Source organism: Etheostoma cragini, chromosome 17 (assembly GCF_013103735.1).
Source record: "Etheostoma cragini isolate CJK2018 chromosome 17, CSU_Ecrag_1.0, whole genome shotgun sequence".
NCBI lineage: Eukaryota > Metazoa > Chordata > Actinopteri > Perciformes > Percidae > Etheostoma > Etheostoma cragini.
Window position 1 is genome coordinate 8,413,637 of NC_048423.1, and position 27,536 is coordinate 8,441,172.

Below are 27,536 nucleotides of genomic sequence, written 5' to 3' on the forward strand. Positions count from 1 at the left end.
TGCAGGTTGTACATTTATTTCATGCCCATTCTGTTAGAATGGCCTTGTATTCTTGCTCCTTCACAAACAGCTTATACAAAATAGTTACTTTGAAAAATATACATTGATACTAGAACTGAAAACTTGAGATTCAGTGTTTAAGTCAAATATACAATTTGCATATTAAGAATCTATTATAAAAATAGGTCAAAAAAGGTGGCTTTGATTGAGGCTAGAGAACTGGTAGAGCAAGCATCCAAAAGAAGGCACCGTCCTTTTTCCAACTCCTCATGAAGCTTTTTGAGCCTACATTCAACAACAAAAAGAAATTCTGATGTTCAAGAGTGCACAAAAGACAAAAAGGAAGGTCAAGGGTAAGTCTGTGAGAAGTTTCTCTTTACCCCTCCCTGTTTTACCCCATCCTCGACGCCCCCTACTTTCTCCGTAAAAAAGAAAAACTCAAGCTAAATACAGGCCAGCTACTGCTACAGTACTAAGAAACCAATGTTAGCTGACTTTGGAAAGGTCATCAGGTGGAAAAGACAGTGGGGCCTGGGAGGTTTTAAGACTTACCGTCACTTGCTTAATCCTGAGTGAGGCTGAAACCCCAATTAGAAAAAACAACTAAAGGTCACCGTTTTTTTATTTAAACAGTAATAATGTTCAAGGCAAATGTATCATTAAAAAGGCAGCCGTTAACGACACACTTAATCCTTTATCATCTATATCACTTTCCTTGTCTTTCCCTTTCAAAGTCGACTCCTGCATACTTTTCCTCACAGCCCTTATTAATTGCCATCTCTTGGCACATCATCAATGTCCAGTAACTTTCTATAACAGTCCAGGCACAGGATTTTTAAATTCTCCTATAAAATGTTTAGTTTCTCTCAATCTGGTCAAGATCCAGCTCTCCCCCCAGCTGGAAAATGTCCCTCCGTATCCCACAATCACCCTTCCAGAGGGTGCATTTACCGCCCATGATGTCTACAGGAGAGCCGTGCTGTGAGTCAACGCTGCAAGCCGAGTCGCTATCCAGCTCCTCGTAGGATGAATCCCCTTCCTCGTCATCTCCTGCCACTTCCTGTCGGGACTCCAGTCCCAGCTCGTACACAGCAGTGAAGTCGGAATCTGGTTGGCTGGAGGTGACAGAGGTGGGAGGGTGCAGGCTTGATTGGCAGCCGTCGATGGCAGAGAATCCGGGGCAGCTGAAGCTTTGAAAAGTCTGAAGTCTCTGTGTAGAGTAGACAAAGATGAAAAATAGATGTTGGTTTTTAAATCTCAACTCATGTTGACTTTCTGGCTTTACTCTAATGAGGCTATTAAAGCAGAGGGGGTTGTCAGGGGGGATTTCAAGCTCAGGGGTTTCCTTGTGTCAAGTTTCAAATTGGGATTCAGCTGCCCTTCACTTTCTTCAACGGCATGTGAACATGTAAACACGCAAGCGCACAAGTACACACACAAGCCACTGAAGAACGTACACAAAACCTTCTGGATTCAGAGAAACACAAATCATTTGCAAACCCCAAAGGTATCTTGTTTCAAACTGTGCTCTAGGCTTATTTATCACTGTGGAAGCCACTGAAACACATGCTGCATGACTGGGAACCCAAACTTGTATTGTGGTTACAATGTTTTGTAGTTTGCCACTTTGGGGAGACTCATGGAGAATCTATATGCGAACAACGTTTTTACTCCAACACTTGACATTTAAGAAATTTAATTCACTTAGAAGTGGTCTTTCATGCTCTCATTCCAACCCAAATTCCTCTCTGCAACAAAGAACGGCAGTCGTGCAGCAGAGTGAAAGGGTTAATGATCTCTAGAGTGCCCCAGCAGCAGATGTTGGAGGCATGGAGGTGAATAGAGATGAGTTTTTCTCTATAGAGCCTCGGCTTACATGACAGACACCTCTAATGTTCCCTAGTGAGTTAGGACATTGGTTTTCCTGTTACAATGAGCTTGGAGTCTCCCTTTCTTCAGTCTCACTTTAGTAGGCCCACTTTTTCCCTGCCATGCTTTAGCACAGCTCAAAAGAAAACTATAATGCAGGATTTTAGCAGGCTGCTATAAACATTTGCTGTATTAACTTGTAAACTGCTCAAAAGCAGAATACCTCATCTGCAAACGCTTGAGGTGCTAATGTGAGGAGTGGGAGGCCTTTTTGCTGTAGTTACCCCACTGGAGTGGAAAAGGGGATTTCAGAGACCTCGCTCTGTGTGTTCAACCCCCGGTATTACCCCACTACTAATTATCACAGCAGAGGAAGAGATGAGAGGAAAGGAGCAAGGAGGGGGAGAGGCAGCTTCTCGACAACATGCTTTCTATTAAATCTACCGAGGCTGACTGCCATTTGGGTGGGTGTGGCTGTAGGTTGGGGAAGCGGGGTTAGATTTCTGCTATGTACCCAGCTTTGCCATTTCGTTCTTGACTGCACAGGGACCCGTAAACACACATTCAAGCAATGACTTAACTAACAGGCCCCCTTTTACAACCTCTACGCTCTTTAAAATATGCATTAAATATATAGCAGACAACATTCCCCATCTTACAGCTTGCCACACCCACTACGTTGAGAAAAAAACAACAAAGGGCCAAGGTGAAATGGCTGTCAGGGATGAAAATGAGGCAGGGGACACAATAGTGAACGGATACACACTGACAGGAATGATTAGCATGACATGCATCCCCAGATTCCCCAGGAATCTAGAGGCTAAATTACATCATGTTCTACTGACAACACACTCGAGTGACTTGTAACATGTTGACCGTCACAATCCTTAACCCCCGGCCACTGAACTTCCAGCAGACTTTATGACATTTTTTTTTTTTAATTTAGATAGCTCATGTCTGTACCGTAAGGTTTGCTGCGACGAATATGCATGGACTAAATTTGTTTTTCTTTACATGGACTGTATTACTCATCCACACACACCTCTAAAATGGATAATGTGTGGTGACAAGTGTGTGTAGGTGTGAAAGGAAGCCTGAGAATGTTGTGGTGAAGGGGGTGACTGGGTGACATAGCCAGGGGAAATCCGATGAGAGACGGTAAAATTGTATCTGTTCTTGGTCAGTAAACGGACAAGTAGAGCTGGGCGGTCTCCAAATTTTTATTCCGTCAAACCTCCTCCTATTTTCCCACGGCATACAATATTACCGTAACTAATTAAAACTTATGACAAAAGGCTCAAACAGCATCACCAAACTGTTGACTTGTGCCTACACCGTTCAGAAACTGAACGCCAAATACTAATACTGAAACACTTCTCCGTCTCATTAGGGCGGAACCCAAAATGCTGCCAAACTGCAGAAGTTGTGTTCTTCTTCTTCAAGACAAGGTCACTTGGTGCACGACTTTCCATCTTTCCCCCTCTCATGTTCTCTCTCTCCTCCACACTGTCACGTGATGACAACCACACATAAGCATTTTTAGGCATACATAAATTATATTTAATATTTAATCTTTGTCTCCTATATAAGTGCATTGCATTTTTTTGTTAAACAGTATTGAAACCGATACCGTTGCAAATTTTAAAGCCCCACGGTATACTGTATTAACGCATTACCGCCCAACCCTAGACACAGGTTGTAACCAGCTCTGCATTTTCACATTATCACTTCCTTTTCCAGATAGTTTAGCCAGCTACTGGAACTTCCCCTTGGCTCTCACTAAGAATAACCACCTCTTGAATCTGCTTCAATGGGTGCTTAATTTACATGCTTAATTTACACCCTGCTTGTTGAAGTAGTTGGCCCACACTAGATAAAGCCTTTAACCTGTACTGGTTATTGACAAGGAGACTAAAATCAACTTAAGTCTGAGAAGCGTGGGAAGAGAAAGAGAAGTGAGAGTAAATGTGGTGTGTTGCTGCTTACTTTCCTTGCTCCAGGCATGCAAGATAGTGAGAAAGTAAATACAGCAACAGCAGATTCTGAAATGATTCATGTAACCTGCAAGACCTGACTCCTTTCCACAGTGCAAGAGTACGTGCAATTATTCAAGTCTAAGGTGAGAAACATTGACCCTGCTTGTTAACTGCTCACAAAAGAGACTTCTGCAGAGGTGTGCTCCTACTTTCGAGAATTGCTGTGACCAGAGGTAACATAAAACTAACTCCATGTGTGCGTTTGTTTATCTGTGGGTGTAGGTTTGATCATGATGCTTGATTTTATCCTCTTAGCAGCTGGCATGACTAGAGGAAACATGCTCACTAGGCTCCATTACCAAAGCCTTGTTGATCCAACCCTGGCTAGGTCCTGCGGGTGACTGGCTGGAAACAAAAATCTTTGGGAAAAGGAAGGGAGGGGTAGAGGGATAAATTGATGGTATTTTCTAATAAGAGAAAAGGAAAAGGACAATATTTCCATTCAAGGAGATATGATGAAGGAAGATTTCAGCATGCCATTTTAATGACATGAGTGCAAGGAAGTCTAAAAATATATAGTCTGAGTACAGGTTTGTTATCAGTGCCTACGGTTGTTGCAATAGCTTTTTTGCAGAATTTCAAGAGTGTTTGAACAATAATGAGGCAGGATGTGAAAAGAACCTAGAATCTCTGGGCTCACTAAAAACATCCGAGCACTGCCAAGCATTAAAACTGAAAAAAATATTTTGAGATTTGTTTTGTCCAGGGGTGATTTTTACTCTCTGGCTGCTCCACAGCTTTATCTGACCTTACAAAAGAACAAAGTTTTTTTGTGGGGAAAGCAATTAGGAGCTCTGTGCATCCAAATATCCCCACTATTAATCAGATTTGGTTGCTTTACTTGCCTGATAGTAGACAGAGGGCAAAAGAAAGAGATGAAGCAGTAAAGGGAATAAAAGATGGAACTACAGCGCAGAAGCTGCAGAGAGGAAGCAAATGAACGCTGATGGGTCCAACCCTTGGATGGGCTATTTACCCAACAGGGTAAATGAAATGATAAACCGAAGCCAGGCTTGCTAGAGCGTGGTGCTAGGCAGCGTGACCGGACATGAGGAATGCCTCTTAGTGAACACCACTACCTGAGCTGGAGGGACGGAGGCCTGAGATTACTTAGCCCTGAAGCTTCGGACCGACGGGCCAGAAACTTAATTCAGCTTGATTTAATGCAGTCCCCGATCAAACTCAGAAAGAGACATGGACTGTTATGCATGAGGATCTCTTGAACTTCCCCTTGGTCTAAGAACAAAAAGGTGCTTGTCTGTGTAGATGGCATTTGGCCCAGGGGTTTAACTAAATCCAATAGAGCACAATTCGCAGCATCAAAACAAGATTAGAAATAAGCTGATGCTGATTCATGATTAATCAGTGTGCAGCAATGTGATACTAAACTCTTTGAAATTAGTCAAATTAATCATCTGAGTGTGTGCTTGTCAACATGTGTTCAACATTTCCAGCTAACCTGAGTCATCTTTGCCAGGTCCAGGGAGGGTCGCTGCTCCTGGGCATCTTCTGGTCTTCTTCGCTTCATACCAATCTTTTTGTCATTCAGTACGCAGGGCTGGGACTTGCTCCGAGACAGACACCCCGTGCCCCTTGATCTCAGGCCAGCTCGCCTCCCCAATTCTGGGGTGGAGTCTGGAGAGCTGACCTCTAAGACCTCCTCTCTCTGGAGCTCTGGCAGGCTGATCTGCTCGTGGGAGAGGGAGAGGGGCCTGAGGAAGTGGTGATTGTGGGAGTGGCGATGACGCAAGGAAGAGGAGGTAGGGGAAACTGGAGAGGCAGTGAATTGAGGATGGAGAGGCAGTCGCTGGTTGAAGAATGGCAGATCTAGGGCTCCATCTGAGGGGTTTCTAGAGCGGGAGGGCAAACTGAAGCTGGAGCTACGCTGCATGGTGGGAAAATGGCCGCTAGAGAACCCCCCTCCTCCTCGCACACTTCCTCCACTGTGGCACCTTCGTTTCTCTATCGTTGTCCACACTCGGGAGCCTTGGGGCCTCCAAGAAGAGCGGAATCCACTGAGTTCATCCGAGAGCGATAGGGAACGACATTGACGCTTGCTCGGGGGTGCGGTGGGAGCTTGGCTGGTAGCTGTAGTGGTGTAATGAGCAATGGTGGATGTGGTGTGGGAGTTGGAAGTGGTTGTGCCGTTGTTGCCAAGGTTGAGATCTCTTATCAGACTGGTGATTGCTGTGGCGCTGCCTGGCTCCTTGGTCCAGTGCCAGCTCTCCGGCTCTGGCATCACATCCCATAGGCTCTCCAGACTGGCACCAGACTGGCAGGGAGCTCTCTGCTGGATTCCACAGCTTTGCCCCAGGTCCAGCCACCGATCTGCCTCTGCAATATTAAAAACATATAAACTTATATTAATTTTAAAGCAATGATTTGCAAAATGTACATAATGTTCATTGCAGCATGATGAATTCTAGCTTAAAGAAAGACAACATTGTTGGGAAAGAAGGAACATTTAATATCTAACCACACAGACACAAACAAGCTTAAAAAGGTGCTCTAAGCAATGTTGGGTCACTTCTTGTTGACGAGACTAGCTTGCCTGTCCCCTCCCTTCTGTGCACCAAGACTGCGGTTTCTAAAAAACCTAAACGACTGATTACAATAAGAATCAGCCAGTAAAACAGTTGGCAAGGCAGTCCCACTAGTCAAGTGGTTAGTAGGATATGCTTTGAATTGCAATATGACTTGCCAGCTGTCTCACCATCCGCACAAAAGAGTCTATCAAACAGTTGTGGGAGATAATACACCTACAGTGAAGTGCCAGTTGCTTGAGCTTTTAAGCCCAGTGGTCCAGTTGTGAATCTATTAAAGCTTTTTGGCAAAAATGGCCTTTTGCTGAGCCAAAATCTTGTCCTTTTGGATGCTTGTCTCGAATTTTGTCATGCTCTCTCTTACAGACTGGTGGACGGAAATCATTGTTTTGGGCGGACAAACAATGTAAGGGGGCTACAGTGACGACCTGACAGGAATGTTAGGAAAACAACTTAACAAAGGGAGAAAGGGATGAACTTCAAAAGGCCACCCTTTAAAAGCTAGAGACAGAGTGCTGGTTGAACTAACAAGACATGCTACACATTGTTAATGTTAACATTGACAGTGAAAACAGTGGGCCACACTCCTCCCTGTGATGTCACCACACCCATGTCCCCCCAAATTTTTTTTACAAGAATGGATTTACAATAGCATGTCTTTCAACACAGGGGGCAATTACTGCAACACTAACAGAGCCAAAGGGAAGTTGTTGACTTAGGCAACAGCATATTCAACTACAGTTCACTCCCATGAGAGTGGTGTGCAACGTTGTGTGGAGGCAGGTGCACCCTAACCATAAGAGGGAGATGAGTGACTGGTAGAGAAAGGGAGAAGTGAGAAATCGTGTGGATAAACAATGAGACTGTTATAGTGGGAGGGTTGGGGATTAATTGTTTCAAGGGATTAAAAAGTCAATCCATGATGCATTAAATTTTTTGAATGATTTTATGACAAAAGGATCGCACCATTATTACGGTCCAGATCTTGAGTGATTCGGAAAGACAGAAAGATGGGAATTTTTGGGAAGCAAAGACATAATTGGAGATAACCCACCCACAGTCCCACAGGAAAGGAGGGTGGTCCCTCTGCTCATGGTGTGGAGCTCATGCTGTGGAAGATACGCACACAGGGAGAAAATAAACAAAAAAGTGCAGGACAAAAGTACAGCATGTTTATCATAAAACCATGATCAAATGAGAAGATTGATGTCATCTCTGCACGGTAAATACCCCTATAGGTCCAGACAGTGGTGAGAATAACTAAAGCAAAGCAAACCTATCACTTGAGTGCAATTCTTTATTTGATAATTACAAGTTACTTTGCATATTAAAAATGTTTTTAAAAAATCCTATGAGCACATAAAAAAACAACGGTCAAAGTAGCTCCAGCTCAACCAGACACAAATTTGAAATTCTCACATAAAGCTGCCCTGATCAATATTTTTGTAGCGACAATATGTGATGGCCACCGGGAGCTTTCCACCTTGAGCTTGATTTTGGTTCTTCAGAAACCTGTGGGACATCACAAAGACCATGTCCATATCTTATATTCTATGGTTTCACCTGAAAACATTTTTGGTTGTGCTTCTTGCATTTTCTAAATGCTGTGTATGTTTAAAATTGCTAGATTTGTTTCTTTATTGGCTTGAGTTGTGTCTATTTGCATGTTTTCTTTATTTGCATAATAATAATAATAATAATAATAATAAGCAAACATTTCTTCACTAATGCCATGTTATCTGTGTAAGTGTGTAAAGCCAGACTCAGTTTTACCAAAATTTAGGCAACTTTTAAGATGTTGCTGGAAAATAATTCTAACCTGTAGAGAGCCACATAACAAAGTTCACACCACGTCTGTTTCATACTTTTTTTAAAGAAGTAATGACATTTAGGGAGGATCAAACAGTTTTGTCTATAGACAATCTTCTAATGAGACACATATCCTCTTTCACAGTTCTTGCAACTGGGTGGTGGCTCTGTGCACAAAGCACAAAGGGAATGTCATGATACATTGCTCTGACTCACCTGCAGGTTATAACCACAAAACAATTGTTCTAAGAAACAAGGCATATCATCCAAAATAAAGGCTATTATGTTGCAGAAGATGATTAAAAGAAGCAATTAGTACACTAAAACGTAGGCCTTTAACTTTGTTAACTCGAGTGAAAGGTTATATTAAGCTAAGTCAACAGACAACTGTCCAAAAGTCTTTATATATTGACTGATTTAGTTTAGAGCTAAGAAATTGAAAAGAGAAAAAATATTTAGCCGACTTGGTCATAATTGAAAAAAAAGCCAATTACTCCAAAACTGTCAAATTTTGGAGGAAATTGGTTAGCAAAATACTCTTTTCTTAACCCAGAGTATCTTGTTCCATTTCCTGCCTAACAAATGTTAAATACTCAGCATTCAAGCTATTAAAATTAGCTTTAAGTTCTAAGATTTTTTGTGGTTTATCATTTACTTTGGACTGAGCTACGTTAGGCTAGCTTTTACCTCCTGATTTTAATCTGTGAACATTGTTCTATATTCATAACAGACCTCTTGGTACTGAACACACAAAGAGTACATTGGTGTGGATCTTCTCATCAAACTGCACCCAATTAAGTTTAAAAAAGCTCAATCTTCATTTCACTGTAACATCAATGACAGCTAAAGATAAAATGTTGTGCAAGTGATAAAATTTTGTGCAACTGAGTGTACGCAACAAAATGGGGCATCTGTGCATGCACTGATGTAATATAATCACTGACCTATTTATTTTGCTGACTACTGCCTATCATGTGATACACTCTGCAGATCCTTAACTGCAACAATAGTTAACAACTGGTTTGCTTTGTGTGAAACTCAATAGGTTAAGTTTCTCTCACCAGCCGTCTATCGGTGTTCTTGGACCTTACATCATTGACACCCTTCTTCTTTTCCTGTGTTTTCACGAAAATGATCACCATGGTAACACACAGCTCTGATCCAGTCTGTTCGGATGCAGGAGAAGGCCACAGGCAGCCATCTTAGATGAGGGTAGAGGACCTTTTGGGCGAAACAGACGACCGGTTGCGACCTCCCATCTGCAGAGCAGCCCTTAAATGCTGATTGCAGTGGTGGATGTGGAGGTAGGAGGGTGTCTCTCACACTTCAGCCGATCCCTTTTGTTGACGGAAAGAGATGAAAATATAAATACAGAAAAGATAAGAAAAAAAAAATACAAAAACTTTCAACACAGCCCGGCTGATAAGACAAGCAAAGAGATGGGCCGAAACACCACTCAGATTTATGCACTGCCTAAAGAAGTGGTAGGCAGAGAGCAGCAAGCATTATAACATGTGTTACAAAGTGACGCACGTTCATCACGGAAGTAAAGGCTGGACTACAATAGAGCAGTTTGGAGCATGTTGAGAACAGTGTTTTCTGTTGGAGATGGTAAGACCTTTGGAGTGGGATTTTTCCCTTTGCACAAAAAAGATATATAACGTTATAAAGGAAAGTAGAAAAGCAAAATATGAGCACTCTTAATTAATACTTTTAAATGGTTTCATAAATCTACTGAAGACAATCTAATAGAAGGCTTATGCACATCCCTATAAGTATGTATCATTCCACACTGCCCCTATGTAAGGAGAAGCATTCAAACTTCAGTACTACAGTCCCTTGTTCTTTGCCAGACCCTAACCCCTAACATTGCACGGTGCTCAGCTGAAGTCTAATAAAACAAGATTAAGAACGCACATAAATAATATAATCCACTTAATTTTATGGTTTTCTCCACCATGTGTTTGCTTAGTGTCACTTCACTTGAACTTCATTCACAGATTCTGGATTCTTCAATTAAAGAGAAGGAGAATTAAAGTAAATTACCTCTTTTGTTTATAGTTTCACTGCTGACATAGTTGAGAAAAACAAGTGCTTATTGTGTTTTTGCATTCAACATTTACCATACTGACACTTCTAGCAACCTAACCACTCCGTTTTCAATGTAGCTCAATGCCTAAAGCTACAGTCTTTGTAAACAAAACATGCTGCCATATGCTAAAAAAAATTATTACCCTTGTGAATAATAGAACATTTGGCATGTCAATATTATCCACAGAACATATGGGAAACTATCTAGCTAAAAACACTGACAACATCCAATTAGAGAGTACCAGTATGGTTCAGTTACCCACACAATCAACTGTTGGATAATGAAAGCACTCTGCTGTGGAGCAACACATATGATATCCTGCCCTTGTAACATGTGGTTTTATGTTTAATGAGGAGTGAGGGTGGTTGCAGTCATACAGTATAAAATGCTTCAGAGAGAAGAATGCAAGTGTGCACTGATTAATAAATGAGTTTTGTGGGAGAATATGCAGAGAAGAAAAAAAGAGACATCATAAAAGAAAAGATAGCCATGTTGTTTGACAGGGATTTGATAAAGGAATGTATCAGTCTAGTCTTCACCATGTCATATCTATCGCTTTCATTTTCTCCAGCCCAATGACTATATAAAGACTATAAATGTTTCATGTAGGCCTGCCCCAAACCAACTGCTAGCATATGACTCCCATTATCTCCATTTATCCCGGAGAATCAGTGGAGCACAACTAGGCCTCCGCAGGCAAGAGGGGCTGGTGCTGGGAGTCAGAGGAGAAGGGAAAGTTCTTCTTGATCAGTTTTACAGATTGCTTTACTGATTAGGACTGACACTGTGTAATGGGCGAAGCAATATAGCAGGGTTTGTGTGAGTGTGTAAGTTAAAAAGAGTGGGAAGTGTCGAGAGCATGAGGTTCATGTTACATTGTGCTGCTTGACTGAAGTGTGACATGTTGCGGGGCTCAAGCGGCACCTGAACTATGAAAATAAGCGTGCATGCCTGTGCATGTGTGTATGTCTAGGCTAACCTGCACTTGTGTGCATGTGCGGTGTTTAGTGACTGGGAAATGAGGTCATGGGAGAGGGCAGAATGAGTGTGAATTCAACCCTTGAGCCATGCTTAACTAAAGAACTGGCTCCTCATGATGGGGAAACGCGAGCTAAATGAAGAAAGAACTGAAGAGCACTTGTGTGGAGCCTCTATTGATCAGATCATCAGAACTTGGCAGTAAAGATCAATCACATCCCAGCAAGTACTGCTCTGAAGTTAGACTCATTTTGTCATCTACTGTACTTCATACATCCTACTTGCAATAACGTCTGCCTCAAGCAAATGTTTACCAAGATGTCAAATCTGGTCTCTGTAATTGAACTAAACTGAACAAAAGTTTCATCAATAAATAGAAATTATGAAATGGTCTGGGCCTATAAAAAACAAACATACATTTGACCTCCATAGTGGTCTCAAATCTAATGGTATTCAAGTCAGATCTGTGTACTCAGGGGTGCAAACAGCAGCTCTTTGCTCACAATAGCCAATGACTCAGGAGGGCACTAGAAAGGGCAGCTAAGATAATATGGCTCTTTGCCCAGGCTGTGATTTGTACAGGCAGATGAATAGAAGCCTATTTGGGGCCCCCTAAAGTTCTGCGACGGGGTGTTTGGTGTCCATCACCAATTGGCTCTGGTTACTGCATACTTGTGTGGAGCGCGTCTGGTGTCAAGACTTTGATCAGTGGCTGCAGCTAAAAGAAACCAACTCATTTCATACTAATGAAACAAGGAGAACCAAACACACTACAGAAACCATGCGTGGGTGATGCAAGTGAAACACCTTATGCATATCAGATTCTTATTTTTTTTAAGTTCAAAATGTTAAACCGAAAGTTTTAGTTCTCTCTATTTAGACTGGCATTGTAAGTACACATTTATGGTGCAAGAAGCTAGATGTTGACATCCGTTTTACGTAGTGGATATACTGTAGCCATGGGAAACCAACTTAAAACATCAATAAAAGAACAGTTTTGCACAGTCAGGATTTTTTTGTAGTATGGGGTGAGTAAAAGTAAGAGCCATTCTTTTGTGAAAGTCTGCAGTGCGGATGGTTAATTCAGGGTGAAAACACAGCCACCCCTCTCTCATATAATGAGGCCGGGGTCGTAAAAATGGTCCTAGGGAGGTCGAGACATACCACTGAATCCTTTGGCCATCACCCTAGTACCCAGTGGCAGGGGAAAACTGGCAAAAAACAACACACCATCAAACCACTAACCTCTTCAGAAGTGCATGAACAATGAAGAGCGCATTCAGTCAAACTTTATGCGTTGTCAGTAGTCAGGTTTTGGCCTCCTGTTGCAAATTCCCCTTAACGTTTCTCCAACGACAGTGACCATTAACCTCTGCATAAAAACAGCCCGCACTCAAAGTCCATACTTAATTAGCAATTTAAAAGAAATCATTTGCCTTTTTACTTTGGAATAGGAGCCTTTACCTTGTGACAATCGCTCTGCAATAAAAGCAAAAGCAGGAATCATAAGTCAAAATAAAAGTTTAAAAAATTGCCCACTTCTCAAGGGTCAACCTGAAAGTCCAGTTAATACTGCTGTTCTTCAAACTGCTTAGTTGGCAGGACGATTAGTATAACACACATATGCAAGCGCACTTCCCTTTGCAGCATATGGCTTCCATTGTGGTCACATGCTGCTGCTGATTTGGGTGTGGAACGCAGTGACTTTATTACCAAGTACATGAAGAGATCTGTGTGTCAATCACTGCTCATGCACACACATTCATTCATTCTTGTGCAGGGGGCTTTAGCGGAAAGGGAGGAGGGACTGAGAAGTTGTCAATGTTCATATTTTAAGTCCTAGATCTTCGCAATCCTTCCTACAGCACCTTTAGGTTGTTCAGTTTTTTTTGGAAATTTAAAAAAAAATAAAAATAAATAAAAATAAAAAGGTAGCCATAGCAACCAAAACACAAAAACAGTGACAACTGGTGATGAGAAAAAGGCAGACATCACCCAGACAGTAGAGTAATATCTGAACAGCTCAACATTTAATAGAGTGTCTGTCTGTTGTAGGAAAATGGACAATTGAACAAGGCCACTTTTCTAAGCTGCAGCCCGGTGACATGCAACCTGCAAACACAACACAGCTTCTCTATTTAGGAAGCAGGACATTTATTTGGGGGGGTCGACCCCTGTGTCTCAGACCAGGACTTATTAACTAAAATCTTAAGAAGCTTGACAGGCGCAGGGTCAGGTGTTTCAGTTTGAGTAAAGGGGAGTATGGGACCTCTTGCCCCCTGGAGTGACCCTCGCATGCCACTACTCTCTATACATCAGGTAACCCCACTACTTAAACTACCCCCCCCGATCAATCCATGCCTTTCCGCCTGTGGTTTCTTCCATTATCCATGAGTGCCTGGTCTGTGCACACTAACCAGAGCCCTAATCCATCAGAGATACATTACATGGGAGCCTCTAGCTTGGCTAGAAATTCCCTGCAATTTCTCTGCTCTAAAAGGTGAACACTCCTATGTTGTGTAAGCAAGTGATGTTATACAAATTGTCGCTACCAATAAAACTAACAAAGATGACATCGCTATGGTTACATAATACCATGTTGACATTGTGGATGTGTATTACGGGTAAGTTTAGTATGGGTGGGAAAAAGAAAACTGCGTTTGAGCAGCATTCCACCGGTCCACTCATTCACTCATGAAGGGGCTCAGCTCACCATATGGACCCTCTGACTGCTCAGCACAGCGTGTAGTAGAGGTGTAAAACTGATGCATTGGTTCAGGATTTGAAAGCCAATTGGTGGTGTGTCATTTTGGGTGTTTTCACTTTTTACATAGCTAATAGTACATAATGAAAAATGGGAGTTCTCCATTCTGCAGGGCCAAAGAGGGAGAACTAGTGTTATCGAAAACCTCAATTTGAACTTTTGATCTTTAATTATTATAGAGCTGATTGAATTGTTAGACCCCTGATGTGCAGTGATAAGGTCCATATGCTGGGCAACCAAAAAGTCGCAACAGAAACCTTTAACCCATATTTTAGTTTTACTGGGTAATAAACTATATTAGCAGTGACATTTTGCTCACCAACACATAAACAATAGATTGGCTTAAAAGTCTCTATTGCAATACTTATGTCCATCTGCACCTACTTCCTGACATTCTTCAGTGAATCAGCTGACCTGCTGCCAGTAAGATAATTGGTTGAAAATCTTGCTTGTGTTCAGCCTTGTGCAGTTGTTTGGAATGACATGCAGGTGTATGTTCAACATGCTGACAGGCTCAAACACAACTACTTCGAACCAAGAACCAATTAGAATACAGTATACCGCAGAGGCCTACAGGTAGCAGTTATGACAGATGGAGCCATGATAATTAGCCTTCTTTGTGCAAGCAGGATTGTCAGGACACATTGGCCACGTTTTCAAGCCTAGCCTCGCACAGAAGCCACTTTTGGAGGATGTTATACATTATTGGTGTTTTTCCCATTACATGGTACCTGGTTGACTGGACAACAGGACCCCACCACATGCGTGAGGAGAGGGTGGCTGGTCGTCATAGCAGGAAACTGCTGTGACCTAACTTGACGCACACACAGAACGTTGAATGTGTGTGTTGTTTTTGATTCTCGGCATGTGGCTGTTGCCACAACCAGAATTTAGTTTCAAAAGAAGCTGGAGGCAGCAAAAAAAAAATATTTCAACACGGCGGGTTTGTTCAGGACACCCCCCGTCTGTCGCTGTCAGCTACCTCAACACAACATGTTTCAGTCAGGAGCTGACATTTTGAGAAGTCAACCCGAAGCAGTTCAAACAAATAGGAGATGGAGATAAAGCTAAGACCCAGAGGGTAAAGAGTCACTTATTTGAGAGTCGAAAAGCAATATCTTTTAACATAAATTAATTCCTCACTCTCACCACATAGGAAACGCACAGTGGGTGTGTTGATGGGAGCTTTCTTATTGCACCCAAGAGTGTTTCTATGTCAACTGCGTGGGTTTTGTCAACAGTGTCATATGCATTTATATATTTTATAGTTATTTTATGTTCACTTTGGTGGTGCAGAGGCAGATGTTCTTGTCTGTGTAGTACTTAGGTCTGTTTGCAATACATATGTGTATACACACACGGTGTGCTTTATTTATCATCATTTTGAATGTCAAAGATGTTCAGAAAAACATTGTTTTTATTGCCCAATAAATTAAGCATAACAGGCAAAAATATTACAGAACCATTATCAACTATAACTTACTTAACGTTAGCAGTTAGCAATCAGCGTAAGCATAGATAGATAGCGATTTTAGAAAAGTTTCATTTAAGAACATGGCAGTATTTATGTTCAGGACTTTATAGCACACAAATACAGACTGTTGCAATTTTTAAATCAATTATTTAAGTCATAAATACTTACATTTATGGGTCTCTCTGCTCAATGCAGCAGTCATTGTTGCTTATTGTGCAACGTAAGTATAAACCCTTGGTTTGAAGTAAGCTTGAGTCCTCGGTTCCAAGGTCCATAGACCCCTTCATCTACCCCTAGGCCCAGGACAAAATGAGTATCGGGACTCTTATTCTCGCGTGAGAGCGCAAAACCTAGGGGTAAGTGGTAAGGTGTAGGGGTAAGATAGAAATGAGATTCAGCGTAAGTTGAGTCTGATGCCTGTCCTGGGGGGTTGGGGAGTGCTTCTCTGGTCTATGTGAGAATGGGTCTTTTCTTTTCTATTCAGGTGCAGGTCTTTAGCTCTGAAGGCGTCGAGACGCCAGACTAACAAATCTATCATGCTAATGAGAAAGGAATATACAAAGTGAGCAAGTGGAGTATACTGACCACGTGAAATATTAAAGTATGCGTTTTAACTCCCCGAAGCAAAGTGGTACGAGTTTCAATGTGACCAAAGTAGCAGTAGTTATGACTGCAGGTCCCAGAGAAGAAAGGGAAGCTTCTTAAATAAGAATGGCATAGAGGCACACAGACAGGCATGAGGAACTACCCTTTTCTGGTAGCTTTGCATAATGCCTAGGTCTAGACAAAAAGTAAAAGATAGAGAGCCAATGTATAAGTGGAACAAAACAATAAAAACATGATTGAAATATACATTAAATCATACACAAGAGTTAAAAACAGAAACTGACAGTGTGAAAAATGGCTGTGTGTGTTACAGTTGGACTGTATCCAAATTTTGATACATCAAACCTCCCTATCTTACCGCAGCATACGGTATTATCGTGACTAATTAAAACATATGCTGTAAGGCTCAGACGGCGTCACCAAAGTGTTCACTTGCTTAAACCGTTCAGAAACTGAATGCCAAACAGTAGTACTGAAACACCTCTCCCTTCTCACTAGCTCGGAACCACAAATGCAGCCAAACTGAAGAAGTTGTTTTCTTCTTCGAGACCGGGTCACTCGGTAGGCGACATGCCCCCCCCCCCCTTTCAAACTGTCACGTGACAACCACACATAAGCATTTTTAGGTATTAAATAAATTATATTTAATGCTTGTCTCCTATAAGTGGATTGCATTTATTTATTGGCGGTATTGAAACTGGTAGCGTTGATATTTTTAAAACCCACAATATACCGTACTGCCGCCCAACCCTAGTGTGTGTGTCTGTAGTGAAGGAGAGTTGAACACAGAGACGGGGAATGGACCAGTGGTTCGCTCAGCACACAGCTGCCTACAGACAGAATGGAGCTCTAATAGGGCCTTTGGCTTGCAACACAAAGACCTTGCAAATGTGTGCGTCTTGAGCACACACTGGAGTGAAGATTGACCCCATTTAAAAACCCACCGGCGTTAATTGCGCTCATACATAATGCATAGCATGTCTTAAAACAACTCTACAGTCCAACAATGCCAGAGCTGTTGTCATTGAATACAGTTGCAGTGCATAAAGTTGTGCTTCACTACAATCATTACAAGGAAAAGTGACTATCAACAATTGTGATGAGAATGTGTTGCTTCCTCTTCAGTTAGATATTGGGCTGGGTTTCAAACCTCTTTTGGCAAAGGTTTCTGGAACACCATGCCACTGAATGTTTGAACAGAATATCTTTTTAACATGGTCCGTAATCCGATATTTTCAGATTAAATAATGAATTTGCTAATTTTAGACTATTTGCCTAAAAGTTCTTGCATGGCTGGTTTATGGCAATATTAAAACACTAATGCATTTGATGTTCAAATGCTCATTTGATAACATTAAAAAAAGACTTTATAGAAAACAGATGTTTATATTTATCAAAAGGTATAAAAAAAAAAAACAATGACGTGGTGATGGCACACTGAATATCACACATGGTTGTGGTGTGAAGATCTGTGTTTGATTCCCACTGCAATCTGTCAACCAATGTGTCCCTGAGCAAGACACTTAACCCTTAGTTGCCTCAGAGGTGTGCAGCCTCGGACATACATAGCAATTGTAAGTTGCTTTGGATAACAGGCGACAGCTAAATGACATGTTGTAATGAAACTAAGGTATTGGCACCACCCGCATAGAATAATTTCTACCTAGCCCTCAAATAAAATCAACAGCTACAGTAAACAAAACACTTGCAGGTTCACACGATAAAAATTGTGTTCACACCAAGCTGTAACATTCCAGCAATGGTTTATTTATTTTTTCAAAATCAAAGCCAGGTGTAGCCATCACAATCTTTCCAAAACTTGGAATGGCACATCACAAATATTCTACCCTGACCAGTGTTTGTGAGGCATTCAAACCCATCCCCTTTTGTATTTAGACACAATAGCTGACTTGTAAGTACATATTTTAGTTTATCAGCTTTTCTTCCAACCTGAAATTCAGCTACACCTTGAATTCTGAAGAGCATTATCTGAGCGGGATTCTTGAGAAAACTTGTCATTTCCTGTTTAGTTAACCAAACTAGCCAGCCATCCCTGCCCCGTGAGTCCATGGCAACTGCTGCCATGGTGGCAGAAAAAAACATTTCCAGGTATTTTCAATTAGGGGCCCCTGATACCAAACCAGTTCTTCGTGATAGTGTTTTCAGTGTTCACAAATCAACTTACTGTCTTACTGCAATATTAGAGAGGGCAAAACATAAGCACCAACAGTTCCCTCCTCACCCACAGATGAAAGGAAACCCTGACAAATAAGAGGTCTAGTGCTTCGCTGCCACTGCCGTCCATAGTCAGAGTGCCTTTCATTTGGAACTAAAGGCAATAAAGTAGTTTCAAAATGAGTATGCACCCTGTGCTGATATAGGCAGATGTCCAGCAACTCATATATACACTATTGACTTACTTATGTCCTTATCAGTTACCTCATCAACTCAGTTTCAGTTTGAGATATGTGTAATAGCATAAATTCAGGGTGTATGACCCATGTAGTCACAACAATGGACTAAAGAGTGTATTGTCATTGGAATCCAAGGATGCAGCCTTATGTGCTAAAAAAAAAAGAAAAAACTAAATTGAAGAGGAACAAAGAGGCGTATGGTTTCAACCTCTTCAGCATTAAAAAAAAACTATGCTTAGAAAATCAGTAATTACAAGTTCCTATTTTTTTTAAAAACAAAAACCTAAATGTGTGGTGGAGATATGCAACCATGCCTTATGAGTCAAAACACTCAAGCTGCTCTCAATCTCTTCACACGGGTTGTGGTGAGGAGCCGTGTGTAATATGATCTGCAAAGCAACCACACTGCCTCCCTCCACCTACACAGGTACTGTATTTGACAACAGCCTGGGCTTTATTACCATGGTTGGTAGATGGAGGGGGGTTTTGCTGGCTCACAGAGCTTGGTTAATGTGTGCACCCTCTCCACAGCAGGTTATAAAGCAGCAACTTTTAATGCAGCAGGTTGGTAATGGCAACAGGTTGGTCAGGCTGGGCGAGCAAACCCCCACTCTACAACAGCTGATTTAGTCCAGAAACGTTGTAATAACTAAACTTTAGGCTATGCTGTGACATCCACAGAGGGCTACACGCCACAATGAACAGGCCTATGCACTTTATTGCGCCTAATCTGGTTTATAGGTAGCAGAGATTGATTGACAAAATGCAATTCTATGTAATACAACAAAAGAAGATAACATTTTCTTTTCTGTCTTGTGCCCCAAAGTGACCTAACTCACTTGTTGTCATCTAACGTAAGTCCAAGAGGAAACCCAGTAAGAGTAAGTTAAACTCAACAGCAGTGGAAGAAGAAACACAATGATCACGCCTGAACACGTTTATACTGATCATGTAGCTGAACAAATGACCTACTACCTGGCCAGCAGCTGCTCTCTGTCGAAGTTAGGTCATCTCTTCAACCAAGGGAAACCAGGAACAAATCACAAAAGTTTGTCGCAGTTGCAGCCGCCAGTGTAGGACTGAGCCAGTCTGCAAGCAGCTGAGTGCTCGCTTGCTGTTGCTTTCTACTTTCAGCCTGCAGCACTGGTTGTAACAATATCCGTGTACAGACAAACCAAATGGACGGGGGGGAGAGCGGAAGACGATCGAGCGACTAGCAAACGTGTTTAACTACGGGAGTACCAGGTTACTGTACAGTTAATTCCTCAATTTACAGTTAATTTAATTAACTAAACCAACAACACTCTTAATGACGTGATAACACAAGGCTCAGCGCTTCATTTAAAACAAGCATCCCCCCCATCCCGTTTGTACTTGGTATGTTCCCTTGCGGTCCTCCCTCAGGCATTTACAATACTCATGTGGTACTTTGTATTACTATGCCATGCTTCTCATTGATGTTAATGAAGCAAATAGGCGTTGACATCCTAGTACTACAAAGAAAACTACATTTACACAAATGAACCATCCAACAATTGCTTCGTTTCCTTCTTGGTCGTTTCTGTCTTGGTTGTTGTAGCCACACTAGACAATGACACAGACAGGAATCGAAACAGTTAAGCGTCGATTAAAAAAAGACGGACTTTAAAGTCTCAACGAACTTAATATATCATGCTGCAACCTACTAAACGTAGAGTAAATACTCAAAGGGCAGAGTGTGAAAAGGGCTGACATGCCTCGAAAGAGGAAATCTTCCCCACTTCCATGTTGGCGCTCCTGCAATGGAAAACACCAATGCTACATGGAGAAGTATTTCAATCAATCCACGAAAAATCCTATTACGAGGACTTCAAACGGGTTTCCAGGGAGATGGAGTGAAAAAACATAAATATTTGCAGTATCACACTTGAGCGGTTAAAATGAAAGCCTGGTATTCACGCTGGTAGGACAGCAATGTGGATTATGGCATCAAGTCTAACCCTTGTAGATATTATGAGTGGAATAAAAGTGTAGTTTGGGCGTGTGTGCCAACCCAGAAACCATAAAAAACGCTGACGGTGGTAAATGTTCTCTACAGGTCAGTTCAAACCAGCAACATCCAGTTTTATTTTACTTCATGGTGGATAGTAGGAAATACAAAGGATGCCAACAAAATGGTTCCAACTTCCCTTATGATTAAAACGGGCCTTTTTAACAAGAAAGTTTGTTTGACTTCTTGCATTAATCTACGGTGAAGTGGAGAACTTTTCAGACACAAGGTCAAGATATATCCAGTTTCAAAATAATGGCCATACATGTAACATGTGTCAGCAGCACCTTACTTAATTACTTTGTAAACTCTTCATGAATTATATGTTTTACGCAACATTTCTAGAAGTGAAGGTTGACATACAAGAAAAATTTGGCTGAATGATAATTGAATTACTAACATATTTTATTATTTCTATTTAATATTCTGGACGGTTTACTTGCACTCCTTGTTTATTGTTTTTTTCTCAGACTGTTTTTTTGTCAATGTTGTGCACTAAAATACCCTGGTCCATGAAAACCTACTTGGCAATAAAGCTGATTCAGATTCAAGTGTAATATTTGGAATGATGTATCATAGAAAAACTGACCAACAATTACACGACTTTAAATAGTCAAACAGGATTGTGGTGTTTCTTAGCAACAGCACCTTTGCAAAGGACATGAGTAGGCAGCAGTATATTCAAGGATGTAACTTTGGTGCATATTAAAATCTGACATGATGAAAAACGTGCAAGTTTTGTTTTGGTGAGAGTGGATGATGAAAATGGTAGAGGATATATAATGGATGTTTGGCTTCATGAGAATCCTTGTAAACGGGCATGCTATGCACATCCAGGCAGGATATCCAGAGCCTTGTAAAATTCCAGGCAGTAGTTAAAAAGCATGCACGTGTTTACTCAACAGCATGCCTCAACATCTAGAGCTCCCATTGGACTACTGAGCATGCTCTCAATTAGGATCCTGAGTTTGGCAGAAATTAATGTCACTGAAAAAAAGAAATGGCAGAAAGTCCTCTCTTCCACAGAGAGCATGGCCTCTTGTTTATTCATTTTGTCAGAAGTTCTTAATCCCGCTCGTCAGGATACCAAGCACTGCTGGTTTCCACTATAGTCAATTAGGTTTGGGCTAGTTTTCCGATGTCATGAAAGATGGATGCAATCAACTACAACTTCCTTAGACAGAACGGTGTTTCTTTTTTTAAACTGTGGGTGAGGACTCCCAACAGTGTCAAAGTAATTTGAGGGCATATAAGATGATTTATGGAATAGAAAAAAAAAAAGTAAAATACAAATGACCATGTATTTCTTCTTTCTCTTCTAGCCCATTTATAAAACAAATACAGAATAACATTTTGCCTCTAGGCCTGTGGTAACTCATCAAATCAGAGACTGAATAATTGTTTGGCCGAACTTTTACAACAGGTTGCCTCAGGAAAGGAACTACAGTCCGATAAGTGCAGGTACACGCAAGAGTTCACATTTGAAAGGCTCTTGCTGCCACAAGATATGGAAACCTAAATTACACAAAGAGCCAGAGAGAACTCATGTTATTCAGAGTTTAAAAAGGTTTCATATGACCCTTAATCTAATTGTATGTTACTTGTTTGTTAGCGGTTGGTTTTATTCAGCTTCATCAATCTAGTTTACATTACTAAATCCAATGTCAGATTAATAGCCTTCAGTGGCATATTGTGGCTTTGTTTTTTTAATACACAAAAACACAGGAGCACATGTATCAGGTGCCTATAGCACTGTGTGGATCAATGCAAAGTTAATATGACAGCAACAAAACAAAACAAAATGTTTTTATTTCTAGAGCATTGTTCCGATCAGTTACACTGTATGCTTCATAAAACAAATATTTAAGAAAGAAAAAAAAATTCAATAAGGTCTGGTAGAAAACATCTGCACAGGAAGTGTGATTTCCTTGTATAAACACAGAAAAACAGCAGAATTAATGACAAAAAAACTAAAATTTCCTCTGGGGACGTGTGAATCAACATACTCGCTTGAAGATGAGTGCCGTTACGCTGTGGCCCGTCTTGCCTCCAAATTGGAAACTTGGTGTAAGCAACTCCTGTACAAAATCAAATCCTGTGAGGCAACATAGATGTGCAGGTTAAGAAATACTACCAGAACATCAACATGTTGTCTTAAACAAAGATCTTTTCTTGCTGACTATGGCCACAGAGGGTCAACTTTCCATGCACCTGTGGTGCTTCCTAGGGCCTTTTAAAGAAAAACCTGTCAGTGTGTTCGTTTAGACAAACCAAAGTTATGTTTACATTCAGTGTTACTCAATTAACAAGAAATCAACAAGATTGATCAGGATCTAACAAAATAAATGATCAGGCATACAAATATTTAGTTCTGTGCCATCCCTCACCTTCACTGAATCTGTCCAGCAGCTGCTCTTTTGTCCAGTTACATGAGGTGACAGCAAAGAATCCTTTGTCCTTTAGAGCATCTTTTAAAACTTGGAGATAGAGTTTTTTGCCCTCCTTGGAGTTGTCTGGGTTTAAGCTTATTGCGTCGAATGTTCCTTTGTCGATGCAGACATCAAAACCCACAAGCTCCCCATGGCAGCTAAGGAAATCCATCTCCTAAAAAACAGAACATGTCAAAAGTTAAGGAAAAGTTTGTCTGTTGATCATCCCAACAGCAAATATAAAGCATGGCAACATGTTTAGTCCGGCTCCTTAGATGAAGGGTAAAGTATGTAGTTACCTGCAGAAGATATCTTTCAGCATCAACCAAGATGGAAAGTGTTATACTTCACTGGTTAACTTTCAAACTAAATCCCAACTGCCAACATGACAGAGGTTAATTCTGTGGAGGTTGCTGACCTACCATACCACCAGTGAAAGAAGCCCTGTATCTGGAGAGCATCAGATCTCTGGGGAGAGCTCAAGAGCCACATACTCACAAACCATCGTGGCCAAAATGTGTGATTTAAAACGGATGATTGACAGCGATTCGCTAGAGACAGAAATGCTACATATGGTAGATATTGTTGCAAGTCATCCCAGTTTAATTTGAGTGTGAGCCTGTAATATGAAAGAAGTGGGAAGATGTTGTTGGAATGTATGACAACATGTCACAGCAGCAGTAGGCTGTGACTAATGTAAATGGAGACAGGGCTTTAGAAGGATTTGAGACTAATGACCTTAAAGGCAAGACCTGTCGAATAAGCTTTTTTATCATGTAGGTGAAACTCCTCACAGTCCCTCAGACTACATTCAAGGCTACACACAAACGAGCACATTCACACATTATTTTGGCATTCTGCAGTATTATAAAAAATACTATTTCTCTCTCTAACACATACACACTCAAAGACCCACTGTACAGTAGCTCCCCCAGTACATCTAGGGTCAATATTGACTACAGTAGAAGACTTTCTGTCCAAGCAAAGCACAAACCGTCAAACGTGTGTGATGAATGTAACATATGCAACTGTATAATGCACACGGGAGAGAAAAACTTACTCATCAAATTCCTTATAGCCCTGCCAGCTTTTATAACTTTTTTTTGTTAGATGTGTTAAATCCTGCCAATTTATTTGTGTGTTTGAGGTGATGGAATCTAAATGGAGGGCAGACTTCCACCCGTTTCAGGGCCCTCTCCCTATCCAACTCTACCACATGGTAAACACGGGAGTTTCCTCTAACCTTCCCCAGTCGAATCACAGTATGGTTAAAGCTATGTTGTATCGTTGGCATTTAGGAACAGAGGGGATTCACTTGTTGATTTGTGCATGGCACACAATCTACCAGATGCAGTAAAACCTTATGTTGCAGCACTTAAAATGATGGTTTGAAATAATTTCCCACTAGGGTCCTTTGCACCATAACCTTGGGCCAAACAACCCCCCGGGAGCTTTTTTCCCCTTTGGTTAAAAATTGGGCGAGTTTAGCGTTATCAGCTGAATACCTTGGTGCAGTCGCTAATGGAACCGAATGTGTACCTCGTAAATTACCCCACTAATTATGCCCGAAATTACACCAAACTTCTCCTGTAGTACAACTAGGTACTCATAAAACAATGGATTGGAAAGTTTGTGAGTACACCAGCAGTTTATTTAAATAACACTTTTCTTCTGGCTTCTGCTCTCAGCTGCTACTGCTAGCAGCAGTAAGGAAAGCTCAGGAAAGTCAACAAAACACCAAAAAGAGATTTAACAAAAATATTTGTTAAGTTAACTTATTTTTTTTAAGTAAGTGCTGTAGTACAACTAGCAGGAGACAAGTTATTATTGAGGTAACTCTGGGGACTTATTTAATCATTAAATAAAGAAATGTTTGTTATATCTCTTTCAATGTTGTCATTTGTAGATTTAAATGTATTTAAATAGGCTCCTGGTGTACTTATAAACTTTGCAATCCATAGTTCTATAAGTACATAACCTATTTGTACTACAGTAGAAGTTTGGTATCATTTTGGGCATTATTAGTAGGGTAATTTACGAGTACACAGTTGGTTCCATTAACGCCTGCACTAAGGTATTCGGCTGATAACGCTAACTCGCCCAATGTTGAACCTAGTTGAACAAAGCTTCTGGGGGGTTGTTAGGCTCGAGGTTGTGGTGCAAAGGACCCTAGGGTGAAATTACTCCGCACCATCACTTTAAGTGAGGAAAGTTATTTTTTTGCAGAAAATGTTGATTGACACTGTTCACCTGGCACTTTAAATATTCAGTTTACCAATCATCTATTAATGGTGTAAATGTCATAATCAATGTGCTGTAAGGCATTTTAACAACCGTGTACATTAATACAAGTTCAAAGATCTACCTCAGTCTGGCATAATGTAAACGCTCCATTGGTACCGCCACAGGAAACCCCACAAAGCTTTCCAATTCCAATTTGAAAGTATGTCTGGTATAAATTTATATTTCCCAACTGTTGCTCACTTCTCATCACAATAATCATGTGAACTTGAACAGACTGAAGTCCCTGTGACCACTAAATGTGTTGTGAAACTTAAGTTAACTGTACAGTAATGGTATAGTTTTAATGACAAACATAACTGAACCCACCTTTACAGTGACATCCGTCAAGTTCTCCGCCTGCAGAATATTTTTGGCCAATTCTACAGACGCTGACGAATAATCTATACCAGTCAGATTCCTGTATCCGTGTTTAGCCTTGACACAACAAAAAAACACAACAAATGAAAAACAAAGCTTATCAATTGTGATAAAAATGTCTGAGAAATGTTAGTTTGTTAAAAAAGGACATCACTGTAAACCTAGTCATTTACAAAATATCCATTTAAGGCTCAGATCACCTAAATTAAATTTTATTTCCACTCAACAGCTAGTGGTATTTAGTACAGATAGTATTTGGCAATGTTTTGAGATTGCTGATACTTCTGCTATCACCCAAATAAAATAGCTTTGAAATGTAAATGCATTGTTTTCATTAACAATATTATTGTTACTGTGTATAATCCACAGATTTGAGATTTGTTTCAATTTCGGTGAACTGGTCCTTGTGCACTCTCAAAAGGTACAATATGTAATATATTTACTGTAATAAATACAAAAAAGACCCAAATGTGCCAAATACACCTATAAAAACCTACTACCTGCAGCAGATCTTGACTGCCTGGAACAAATATACCTTGTTGTGTTTGTAGCAGTTCCTACTCCAATAAGCCGAAAGTGTACCTGTCAGTTGGGTACAGAGTAAGCACGGGCTTTTATTGCATCTAATGTTAGCTACTCCGCTGTGCTGTGAAGTAATGTTTGCCTATGTGAAACAAGCGTCTAGCGACATCGTTGTGGATGTTCCTTGAGCGCGATTTGGAAGGTCCGGCAAAGCGAGACTATGGATGCTGCAGTCTCAACCAGGCAATCCCTGTGAACTTTGAATCTGGGTTGGAGGGGGCAGGGCAGACAACCCTCTACAGTATTTTGAATTTGTACTGCAGTAACTATTTTAAACACTAGCTCGGTATTACATATTGCACCTTTAAATGAAGTGGCCATGAAAAAAAAATCAAGATGGTGTCAAAAAAATATACGTTTTTACTCTGTTCACACCAATTCAACTAAAAAGGCTCCATTTCCAGTGCCAATGTCAAGAATGGCAGCCTTTTCGGGGATATTAGCTTTGTCCATCCAACGCAGAACACGGCTCATGCTTTCTTCACCAAACCTTATAAGACAAAAACACACAAACTGTAATGATACAGACTATTGCCAGAAACCAATAACTCTGCATTAAACAAATCTTTAACTAGGAAGCATTATATGTTGGCATGACAAATACTCATTTACTGTAATAACAAGTTGAACTTTTGGAATATTCTGGCAGTACTCTTCATATAATTACCATATCTCACCAACATCCCCAATGTCTGTGAATGTCTCCAGTTCTTTTTGGTACGCTTCTTCCCAACTGCAGAAAAGGACAGTTACTGACACTAGTTATTTAATACTATGAGCACAAATAGCACGTTGCTATATTTGAAACATAAAATGTTGTGCAACATATAAATATCAGTGGCCGGACTTAAAGTTTATATAAATTGCTAATATCCCATGTTTTTCTTGCAAGCTCCGGTTGTAGCCATGTAGCCTATCTTGTAGCGTTAGTTGAAAAGCTAGCCAACTTTGAGGAGCCTGACAAGAACACCCCACGTAAGTCCTAACGAATCACAGCACATACTATTCTTTCGTTCCGAGTTTTGAAGGGTCAAAATCGTTATCCGAGCAATTGTCGTCCTCTGGGTCTGAGGTATTTCCACTTTCTACGTCCACGTTTTCTGTGCCGACTTCCATGCTGGAGAGAGAGAGAGAGAGAGAGAGAGAGAGAGAGAGAGAGAGAGAGAGAGAGAGAGAGAGAGAGAGAGAGAGAGGACAACAGAGAGATGGGTGGATAGCATAGACCGTATATATATTATTTATTTATATTA

At 40.9% G+C, this 27,536-nt stretch overlaps 2 protein-coding genes and 1 long non-coding RNA gene across 6 annotated transcripts; 1 reads left to right on the forward strand and 2 right to left on the reverse strand.

The window, feature by feature from the left end:
• LOC117960875 (protein FAM53B-like) lies at positions 1 to 19,738 on the reverse strand. Of its 3 annotated transcripts, none has more exons than XM_034899147.1 (5): positions 19,561 to 19,738; positions 9,349 to 9,594; positions 7,503 to 7,557; positions 5,365 to 6,239; positions 1 to 1,210 (listed from the first exon to the last, which is right to left on the reverse strand). In XM_034899147.1, exons 2-5 carry the CDS (start codon positions 9,397 to 9,399, stop codon positions 857 to 859), a joined length of 1,335 nt encoding a protein of 444 aa, XP_034755038.1. In that variant the 5' UTR covers positions 9,400 to 9,594; positions 19,561 to 19,738; the 3' UTR covers positions 1 to 856. The 3 variants fall into 3 exon arrangements, with proteins under 3 accessions (XP_034755038.1, XP_034755037.1, XP_034755039.1); XM_034899146.1 differs by having other exon boundaries at positions 9,319 to 9,594; XM_034899148.1 differs by lacking the exons at positions 7,503 to 7,557; positions 9,349 to 9,594; positions 19,561 to 19,738 and adding an exon at positions 7,415 to 7,494.
• On the forward strand, positions 8,489 to 22,401 carry LOC117960878. Its single transcript, XR_004660255.1, has 3 exons — positions 8,489 to 8,499; positions 10,721 to 10,727; positions 22,343 to 22,401. It is a non-coding gene; the product is annotated as an uncharacterized LOC117960878 (long non-coding RNA).
• Positions 22,391 to 27,497, reverse strand: eef1akmt2 (EEF1A lysine methyltransferase 2). Of its 2 annotated transcripts, none has more exons than XM_034899152.1 (6): positions 27,290 to 27,497; positions 26,954 to 27,019; positions 26,662 to 26,776; positions 25,654 to 25,761; positions 23,002 to 23,218; positions 22,391 to 22,709 (listed from the first exon to the last, which is right to left on the reverse strand). In XM_034899152.1, exons 1-6 carry the CDS (start codon positions 27,400 to 27,402, stop codon positions 22,612 to 22,614), a joined length of 717 nt encoding a protein of 238 aa, XP_034755043.1. In that variant the 5' UTR covers positions 27,403 to 27,497; the 3' UTR covers positions 22,391 to 22,611. The 2 variants fall into 2 exon arrangements, with proteins under 2 accessions (XP_034755043.1, XP_034755044.1); XM_034899153.1 differs by having other exon boundaries at positions 26,964 to 27,019; positions 27,290 to 27,468.
• Between the last annotated feature and the right edge of the window lie 39 nt (positions 27,498 to 27,536).

Coding starts and splice junctions, on each gene's coding strand:
- eef1akmt2 (XM_034899152.1), bottom strand. CDS start 27,402: ATGGAAGTCGGCACAGAAAACGTGGACGTAGAAAGTGGAAATACCTCA. Junction 27,020..27,289: donor AAACTCGGAACGAAAGAATA/GTATGTGCTGTG, acceptor CCTTTTCTGCAG/TTGGGAAGAAGCGTACCAAA. Junction 26,777..26,953: donor GGGGATGTTGGTGAGATATG/GTAATTATATGA, acceptor TTGTCTTATAAG/GTTTGGTGAAGAAAGCATGA.
- LOC117960875 (XM_034899146.1), bottom strand. CDS start 9,399: ATGGTGATCATTTTCGTGAAAACACAGGAAAAGAAGAAGGGTGTCAAT. Junction 6,240..7,502: donor CCTTTCCTGTGGGACTGTGG/GTGGGTTATCTC, acceptor TTAATATTGCAG/AGGCAGATCGGTGGCTGGAC. Junction 1,211..5,364: donor ACCTGGCAAAGATGACTCAG/GTTAGCTGGAAA, acceptor TACTCTACACAG/AGACTTCAGACTTTTCAAAG.